We start from the raw sequence: 9632 nt of genomic DNA on the forward strand, positions 1-9632 counted from the left end.
TCGCCTAGAATTCAAAGACCTGGTTTGATCCCTGGGTCGAGAAGATCCCCTGGAGAAGGGAATGGCTACCCACTCCAGTATTCTTGCCTGGAGAATTCCACGGAGAGAAGAGTGTGGTGGGCTACAGTCCATGGGGTTGCAAAGAGTTGGACATGACTGAGGGACTAACACTCTCACTAGAATTCTGCGTCCAGTAAAGACATCCTTCTATAGGAAGAGAAAGCGGGCAGTGAGACCAGCCCAGGACACGAGCCCCCCAGTGGGCAGTGAGGGCCTTTGGAGACAAGGAAGTGGTGCTGGGGGTGGGAGGGAAGCGAAGGACACAAAGCAGGAGGGCCACTGAAACACCACAGCCCCTTTGGGCCCCATGGCAGTGAGGTCACGTCCCTGAGACCCCCAAGGAGGCCAAAACCCTCGTTACGAGAGACCCAAGTCGAGGACGCACCTGTCACCTCAGGACCAACCAAGAACAGAAGGAACATGCCCCTGATGATGGAGCGGTAAGGTAGAGAAGCATAGGAAACACTCGACCCAGAGTCAGCGGGAGAGGAGAGGAGCCCGGAACAGTGGAGGCCCAGAAAACAGAGTGAAGACGGAGTCAACCCAGATCCATCGGCGCGTATGTTCAGAGAGTGGGTCCTCTCTTGTTTAAGGACAAACGTTGTCAATGGGACAAAAACAAAACTATGCTGCTTACAAGCTGCTGCTGCTGCTAAGTCGCTTCAGTCGTGTCTGACTCTGTGCGACCCCATAGACGGCAGCCCACCAGGCTCCACTGTCCGTGAGATTCTCCAGGCAAGAACACTGGAGTGGATTGCCATTTCCTTCTCCAATGCATGAAAGTGAAAAGTGAAAGTGAAGTCGCTCAGTCATGTCCAACTCTTTGAGACCCCTTGGAATGCAGCCTACCAGGCTCCTCTGTCCATGGGATTTTCCAGGCAAGAGAGATACCCCCAAATGCAAGGACGTGAGAGCTGAGGGGAAAGCAGGTTGTGGTCTGGTGAGAAGAGAGCCATGGGTGTGTGCACACGCCTGTGTGTGCTTGTGAGAAGTCAGACAAGTTATCTTAGGGCAGGAAACACCCCCCAAATTTTTTTTTAAGTTTATAATAATCAAGGGGTAAGTCCACCAGGAAAGCACAGCAATTCTAAATTTCTGTGCCCCTAACAACATAGCTTCAAGATACAGAAAGCAAAAAGCAACAGAACTGAAAGGAAAAACACAGAATCACTCATCAGAGGAGGGGGATGTGTGAGTGAGGGAGGCGGCAGACGAGAGGCGGGTCAGCCCACGGGTGGAGAAGCCGCACAGCCGTGACAGTGGCCCCCCACAGCACGGGGGTCCCCAGGCCCTCGCCCAATGCATGGCCAGTCCCTGTGGCATGTCTGCCCTCAAGGGAGCGACCAGGAGTCAGCGTGGGAGACACCATATCGTGCACAACCACAGCGTGGACGACCATGCTTTTGCCTGTGTGAGAGAGAGAGAGACGGTGGTTTAACTGAACATCCTGTGGTGGTCATTTCACAGTGAACATCAGTCCGTTGTTTAGCTTGACCATCCACAGTGCTGTGTGTCAGCAATAAAGCTGAACAAAAACACCAAAAAGTATCAAGTAATTGGGAATAAGTGTAACAAAACATGCAGGAGATCTCTGCACAGAAATACAGAAGTTATAGAAAGAGAAGGAGACGCAGGTACATTTGGGGGCCGAGGGATAAGGGAGGAAGCCCGCCTCTCACCAAGCACCCCCAAACCCCTCTGTAGGGCAGTTCCCGTTTGACCTTCTCCAGCTGGGTGCCGAGATGAAGGTGGGTACCACCCCTCATCCTCACACTGCCCCCCCCATTGGGCGCCAGGACCCACCATCCCTGGCTCCACTTTTCGGGAACTTGGTGGACGCAGTGGGAGGTTGGGAGGCTGAGCCCCGTCCTGCGGGCTGGCCAGGCCTGGGCTGCACAGCATCTGGTTGCCTCGCCTGGGCCTGGGGCCTCTGCGCCCACCCCTCCCCACGCCAGCGCCCACCAGGAGCCAGGCTGTTGCCCACAAGCATTTCCATCCACAGGGGGAGAAGGGGGACCGAGGGGCCGCGGGGCAGAAAGGAGAGAGGGGTGAGCCTGGGGGCGGAGGATTCTTCGGCTCCGGTGTGCCTGGCCCCCCCGGCCCGCCCGGCTACCCGGGGATTCCGGTGAGTGGGGCCCCGGGTCGCCCACAGCTGCCCACACACAAGAGCCTGGAGCTGAGGGAGGGCCCCCCTGTGGGCTGGGCCCTAAGTACCCACCTTGGTCCTTTGCCCCAGTGGGGGTACCCACGTGAGGGGCACCCATGAGTCAGGCCTGGTGGGCGCAAAGCGGCCACCCTCCCAATCGGGCCCTGACCTGAAGGCACCTCGTCTCCTGCTGCTGCTGTCCGCCAAATCCCCTCAGGGAGGCCCTCTGTCCTGAAAGCGTCCGGGGGCCCTGGGGCTGTGCCTCTGTGTGGGGCTGCCCTTGCCTGCATCCCGAGGTCCCCTCCCAGCGGAGGGCGCACAGGACGGGGACAGGGAGGGGACAGCGGTTCAGGGACCATGGGCTCGTGGCAGATGCAGCCCAGCCCCTCAGGCTTGCCTGTCCTCGGCCTGGGACACAGGTGACAAGGCCCCGGGTTCTGTCTCCCCCCAGGGTCCCAAGGGAGAGAGCATCCGCGGCCAGCCTGGCCCTCCAGGACCTCAGGGACCCCCTGGCATTGGCTACGAGGGACGCCAGGGGCCTCCTGGGCCCCCTGGACCCCCAGGGCCCCCAGGACCGCCTTCCTTTCCTGGCCCCTACAGGCAGAGTAAGTAGGGTGGAGAGTGGCCCTGGGCTCCAGCCCCCTCCAGGCAGGGCCAGTGTTCCTACTTCTGGCTTCTCTCTTGTAGCCATCAGTGTTCCTGGCCCGCCAGGCCCCCCTGGGCCCCCAGGCCCCCCTGGATCCATGGGTACTTCTTCAGGGGTAAGCACCACCCTGCTGCTGACCTAGGGGACCCTCACGGCCCGGCTGCCCTTCCCTTTAGAGGCTGTCAGGGGACCCCAGCACCAAGGGCCCCGAGACATGGTCTCCAAAGCAGAAGTGGGGGCCCAGGTGCGGCTGGAGTCAGGGATGGGCAGGAGCAGATGGGAGCCACTAAGAAGGTCCCTCTGCTGTGCAGAGGCCGTGTGGCCCAGGGCCTTGGGGGCTGGCATCTCTCTACAGCCCTCCTGGGGCCAGCCTGGGGAGGAGGGGCGACCTAGGTCTTCAGGTGTCCCAGCCCCACCCTTCCCTGTGAGCCCTGAGGCCCCTCTGCAGGGCTTCACTGGGCTGGGCTTCCAGCAGGTGAGGGTCTGGGCCATGTACCAGATGCTGGTGGACCAGGTGCAGCAGGTGCCAGAGGGCTGGCTCATCTATGTGGCTGACAGGGAGGAGCTGTACATCCGGGTCCGGAATGGGTTCCGGAAGGTTCTGGTGAGTCCTGGACGCACTCTCCTTGCACATGGGGGGGGGGGTCCCCGCCTCGCTCTGGTGATGGGAGGTGGAGGCTCGTTGTTGAGGCCTGTGAGGGTGCCAGACCAGCCAGGCGGGGTCCCCTTGGGTCTGGGCGTGATGGCCCCATCCTCACTTGTCTCTCTCCACCTTTTATTAGAAGCTGTTTTGTAGCAGTTTTAGGTTCATAGACAAGCTGCTGTTACTTTTTAAACTGACAGATGTCCTTCCTGCGTGCTGGGCATTGGGCGGGGGAGGGGGCCGGGGGAGGGGGCAGGCGGAGGGGCGCCAGGATGCAGCCACGCTGGCCTCCGCTCAGGGGTGGGGTGGCCTAGTGAGTGGTGCCGGCTAGGTCAGAGGTCCTGAGATGACCCCCTGTTTCCTTCCAGCTGGAGGCCCATGCGCCCCTCCCCCACAGGACGGTAAGGAGCGCCCCTTCTTCCCACGACCATCTCAGGGCTGGAGGGCCAGAGCTGGGTGCTCAGACCACACTCAATGCCCTCCTAGGATAGAGGCTCCTTTGAGTTCTGGTCTGTCTGCCCTCGTCGACGGGGCCAGCACAGGGACAGACCCTTCAGGGGTGCGAGTGAGGGGTTGGATAGTCCAGTTTCCCTAGGTAGGGGCTGTGTCATCCGGCAGCGGCTCCTCTGAATAGAAGTCATGGTTTCTCAGATGGTTCAGGAGTGGGCTCCATCCTAGGTTGTGGGTGTGGGGTTCTGTGTGGGTTTGTCTGCCCCCGCAGGGGCTTGGGAGTCCCTTCTCCCACTCAGCACCTAGCTGTGCCCCTCCCTCCCGGTTGCTGGGCGCTGTTCCAGGGGACAGCTGCGCCTAAGCAGGCACAGCCCCTTGCCGCGGGTGACACCGTTCAGGGAGACAGGCACTAAGGTAGTCGGCGATGGGCAATAACATGGTGACGTAGATAGACACGTCTCGTGGACACGTGAGGTGGTTACACCAGTACGACTGCATCAAAGATTACCACCCAGGTACCAGTGGACAGGTGTCAGAGGCTTGGGTGCTGTGGGGAAGGGCAGAGTCGGGAAGAGCGGGGGCGCACTCGGATTTGGCAGTCCAGGGCCCACTCTGAGGAGCTGCTGGTGCCTCGCTGCTGTGGTGGGAGGGCAGGGAGGCTGTGGGGTCAGGGTGGTCCCTCCCTGGGCCGGGGGAGAAGCTGGCTTCTGAGGGTGAGGACTGGGGGCTTGGGCAGAGGGCCACCTGACCCGACCGAGATATCAGCAGGCCGGCTCCCTCCGGACAGGCTAGGCGCCCCTAGGTCTGGGGTGCAGCGCCCAGCTCACCACCTCCAGTCCAGCCCTGGCCGCCCAAGAACACAGCTGGGTGCAAATGAAGGGCTCGCAGGGCCGGGCAGCAGGACCACCCTGGCAGGCAGCAGACCCCCACCCGCTCCCTCACTCCCCCCGACCCCGCCCCGCAGGCCTCACCACGGGGCCCACGCGGGCGCAGCAGGCCCGGCCCCACGTGCACGCTGTCCGCCTCTACCCCTGCAGGACAACGAGGTGGCCGTCTTGCAGCCGCCCCTGGTGCAGCTGCATGAGGGTAATCCCTACCCCCGCCGGGAGGCCCCCCACCCGACAGCGCAGTCCTGGCGGGCGGACGACATCCTGGCCAGCCCCCCGCGCCGGCCGCACCCCCAGCCCTACCCCGGCGCCCCGCACCACGGCGCCTACGCACACCTTCGGCCGGTGCCCCCCACGGCCTCGCCCTCCCACACCCACCACGACTTCCAGCCAGTGGTGAGTGACACCCCGCCCCCACGGCGGTGCTGAGGCTGGAGATGCCGGAGCCTAGAGCGGCGGGGCGGGGTGGGTAGGGTGCTGGGGAGAGGGTGGCGCGGGGGGTTGGGAGGATGCGGAGGCGGGGCGGTAACCCGCCCAGAGACCCCCTGCCGACCCTGGCTGGCCGCGCTGACCCGAGGCTCCCCCGCAGCTGCACCTGGTGGCGCTCAACAGCCCGCAGTCGGGCGGCCTGCGCGGCATCCGCGGCGCCGACTTCCAGTGCTTCCAGCAGGCGCGCGCCGCGGGGCTGGCCGGCACCTTCCGCGCGTTTCTGTCCTCGCGGCTGCAGGACCTGTACAGCATCGTGCGCCGCGCCGACCGCGCCGCCCTGCCCGTCGTCAATCTCAGGGTGCGTGCGCGGCCCTGCTCGGGGCTCACCTCTGGGGACCTCTGCCCGCGTCTGCCAGGGGCGCTGGTGCCTCACCAGCTGGGGGAGGTGGCCGGGTCCCCCCAGGCCATTATGCTCTGCTGTGGGTCCCGCCCCCGCACCAGTGCCCTTCACCGGGCTGTGTTCTGTGGCTCCTTCTCCGAACAGAATAATGTGCTTTCTAGATGCTCCGAGTTTTATTCTCTGAGCACCCATGTCCCTCAGGACCAAAGGTGGTGGACTTGGTCCAGCTCGGTGGTCCAGGGCTGGGGGTGGGTGCCTGCCTTCCTGGGGGGCAGGAGGCCTGGGGCCAACCTACCCTTGGATGTGTGTTTCGGAGACCACCGAGACCACCTAGCCACCCTTGCCCCTGGTGGATGGTGACCAGACACGGGCTGACCCCCTCTCCTCTGCAGGACGAGGTGCTGTTTCCTAGCTGGGAGGCCTTGTTCTCAGGCTCCGAGGGCCAGCTGAAGCCCGGCACCCGCATCTTCTCCTTCGATGGCAGAGATGTCCTCCAGCATCCTGCCTGGTAGGTCTCCATATGGGCCAGCTGCTCAGGTTCTCTGGATCCAAGAGTCCTGAGCAAAGGGGGACGCTCCGGCTCCGAGCCTGCAGGCTGACTCAGTCCTGGGACACGCTTGCAGCTTAAAACCCACAAAATCCAAGATCACAGGAGGAGCAGTAAAGGTGGTTGTTTGTGGTGTTACCTGAAACACCTTCATCTGGCCTGCTTTCCCAGCAAGTGCCCCCCACCTCCTGCTCGGGAGGCAGGTCTGGGAGGCCACAGGCTCTGGCCACCAGTCTGGCACATAAACATCACAGCGAATTACTTATGTAGATTCCTCAAAGTGGAATTTCTGGGTCGGCGAACACGTGTGTCCGATATGCTTGCAGAAGTCACCAGGTGGCCCTCAGGCTGGCCCCACGTCCATCGCACTCTGCCTGCAGGTGTGAGGACTCCTGTTCCCTGACACTTAGGGGGCTCAGGGTGTCACATGAGCCTGTGTCCCAGCCTTCATTGGGGAGCACCGCCCAGGGCTGTGCCCCAGCCCCTGTGGGAGCCTTGGGCTGTGGGCTCTGCCGGCCAAGGGGCTACACCTGGTTCCTAGTGAGGAGGCTGGCAGCCTTTATCAGGCATGGCCACTCGATGCCAGGTCCACCCTCCCCAAAGGGCCAGCCATCCATGTTACCAGGCCCTGCTTACCAGGCTGTGCCCCCCAAAGCAACAGCAGCACGAGGTGTGATCTGAGAGGTAAAGCCCCAGGACTGGGTGGGCCTAACTGCCGGCAACCCGAGTTTTTGCTCCCCAGCGGCCCCCACACCCCACCAAACCTCCACTAGCGGGAGACACCCTCTTCTGCTTGGCGTGGCTACAGCCTAGGAGAGGCAGGCCCAGTGAGACTGACAGCTGCTGCATCTTGCAGGCCCCAGAAGAGTGTGTGGCACGGCTCAGACCCCAGCGGGCGCCGGCTGACCGAGAGCTACTGTGAGACGTGGCGGACGGACAGCAGGGCGGCCACGGGCCAGGCCTCCTCGCTGCTGGCGGGCCGGCTGCTGGAGCAGAAAGCCGCTGGGTGCCACAACGCCTTCATCGTCCTCTGCATTGAGAACAGCTTCATGACCTCCTCCTCCAAGTAGGGCCTCTGCAGGCACCATGGACAGGTGGACTGACAGAGTGCCAGAGAGGAGCCAGGCGCCAGGCAGGAGGAGCGGAATGCCCCCAGCCTGGGCAGAGAGCCTCTGCCAGCACCCCAGGGAGGGGACCTGGCTGGGACACTTGCCTGTATGGTTCACGTTTCATGTAATCCTCAAGAAATAAAAGGAAGCCAAAGAGTGTATTTTTTAAAAAGTTTAAAACTGCCTGGTGCTCAGACTTCCTTCTGGCCTTGTTTTGGCAAGAGGCCAACTCTGGAACCTTCTGCCCAGGGAGGTGCGTCCCCAGGACCTCCTGGGTACCTTGGGGTGGGGTGGGGGGTGGTGTTTGAACTGCCTCAGCTACTCTGTTTCCCAGAAACACTTGTCCTGCCAACACCGGGCCATCTACAGAGAAGCCACGAGGGGGCGCTGGGGCTGCACCACCTTTCCTCCCAGCAGCCATCCTGCGGGAGCTTTCAAGCTTGTCGCCCCACCTCCCCAGGCGCTGGCGCATCTCCTCCTAATGCTGCTGTGTGTGGCCAGTCCTGCCACGGGGGGTGGGGATCGTCTACAGTAAGTGACCCCTAAGGCACAGAACCTGACCCCAGCCCAGGATGTACTTTTTGAGGGGTCCATAAACCTAGCACCCGGTCCCTGGACCTCCCACTCAGCACTAGCATCCCTTCCCCAGGGTGAGGATCACCAATTCCAGCTCCAGCCCAGCTCTGCCCAGGAGCACGTCCAGGACCCATCTGGGCTCAGATCCAGGTCCCCTCAAGTCCTGGCCGGAACTGCCTCTGGCTGAGCTTGGCACCATGGTCCCAGGTCCACCTCTGCTGGATATGGAGGCAGAAACCCTTGGGAGGCAAAAGGGATGGCCACACGCGCCTGCCCAGCCAGCTCCGAGACGGGCAAGGCTGCATGGAGGGGTGGGGCCAGCCCAGACCAGTGAAGGCCATGTGTGCTTGGTCCCTGCTCAGCACGGTCTGCACCAGCATGTCTCTGGGGAAACCCACAGCGTGGCCCTCCTTGTGGGAGGAGAGGAGGGGTATTTGGGGGTGGACATGGGCATCTCTGGGGGAGCTGATGGGATGGCCATGCTGGGATTTGCAGGCCAGAGCACTGTGGCTCGGACAGGGCCTGCTGTCTGAGCACTGTGACACAAAACCGAGGGGCTGGTCCTGGGAGCTGTGTCTGTGGCGTCCCAACAGTCTCCAAATAAAAACGGCCATTCACACAGACGCTTGGTCTGCAGGAGCTCTATTCCTGCCTGGAGAACTGCATGGGCAGAGAAGCCTTGTGGGCTACAGTCCAGGGGGTCACACAGTCAGACATGGCTAAGCGACTGACTTTTGTTTTCACTTTCACCGTCAGGAGGTGAGTCCTTGTCTTGGACAGCCCAGGTGGCCGATCCTGCCAAAGAGGTATACGCAGGTGTACAGACATACACGGATATGCATAGGTGTGCACAGGTGTGCACACGTATAGACAGGTGTGCAGAAGTACACAGCAGGAGTACACAGGTGCATACATGTGTGCAGACGTATACACAGGTGTGCAGACGTACACGGATGAACATGGATACACAAGGGTTTTCAGATGTATGATCGTCCCTCAGCCCCATGGGGATTGGTCCCAACAACCCTACAGATACCAAAACCTGCGAATGCTCAGGAATTCTTATGGAAAATGGTATAATTTTTGCATGTAACATATGCACATCCCTCTGCATATTCTAAATTATCTTAGATTACTTCTCATGCCTAATACTGTGACCCCATGACTATACAGTCCATGGAATTCTCTGGCCAGAATACTGGAGTGGGTTGCCACTCTCTTCTCCAGGGGATCTTCCCAACCCAGGGATCAAACCCAAGTCTCTCGAATTGCAGATGGATTCTTTACCAGCTGAGTCACCAGGGTAGCCCAGAAAAATGCTATAGAAACAGTTGTAAATATAATGTAAACACCATGGTAATAGAGGCTGGAAAATGGCAAATTCTATTTTGCTTTCTGAAACTTTCTGCATTAAAAAAAAAAAATTTCAATCCATAGTTGAATCCTCAGATGTGCATGGATAGAGAGCTGCTGCGGGTGTGCACTGGTGTGTATGAATATACACATACGTGCAGATATGTACAGGTGTGCATGGGTGTACATGGACATGAGGCACGCAGATGTGAGCAAATACACATAGGTGTACACAGATGTGAGACATAGATACATGGAGGCAACAGGTGCCACACACCCATCTTCTCTCAGGTCTCCCTGGGGGTGGCTAGCAGCCTCACAAGCCCCTCAGAGCCGTGCAGGCAGTCTGTGCCCTGGGCTCCTGACTCAGCCCTGTGTTCCACAGC

At 60.9% G+C, this 9632-nt stretch overlaps 1 protein-coding gene across 29 annotated transcripts in view; it reads left to right on the top strand.

Moving 5' to 3' along the window:
- COL18A1 (collagen type XVIII alpha 1 chain) overlaps positions 1-7497 on the top strand; it is a 94413-nt gene extending 86916 nt beyond the window's left edge. For 15 of the 29 annotated variants that reach the window (XM_081574259.1, XM_081574252.1, XM_081574253.1 and 12 more), the window contains 10 exons: positions 1765-1808; positions 2063-2185; positions 2658-2811; positions 2894-2967; positions 3325-3456; positions 3864-3896; positions 4983-5228; positions 5422-5619; positions 6054-6169; positions 7065-7497. In XM_081574259.1, coding sequence (XP_081430385.1) covers positions 1765-1808; positions 2063-2185; positions 2658-2811; positions 2894-2967; positions 3325-3456; positions 3864-3896; positions 4983-5228; positions 5422-5619; positions 6054-6169; positions 7065-7278 — 1334 coding nt within the window. In that variant the 3' untranslated portion in view covers positions 7279-7497. The remainder of the gene's footprint in view (positions 1-1764; positions 1809-2062; positions 2186-2657; positions 2812-2893; positions 2968-3324; positions 3457-3863; positions 3897-4982; positions 5229-5421; positions 5620-6053; positions 6170-7064) is intronic. The other 14 variants (XM_081574244.1, XM_081574251.1, XM_081574249.1 and 11 more) reach the window with 1 other exon arrangement.
- The last annotated feature ends 2135 nt before the right edge of the window (positions 7498-9632 follow it).

Source organism: Giraffa tippelskirchi, chromosome 2, assembly GCF_054371585.1.
Source record: "Giraffa tippelskirchi isolate mGirTip1 chromosome 2, T2T-mGirTip1v1.2.pri, whole genome shotgun sequence".
In the NCBI taxonomy this organism is placed as follows: Eukaryota; Metazoa; Chordata; class Mammalia; order Artiodactyla; family Giraffidae; genus Giraffa; species Giraffa tippelskirchi.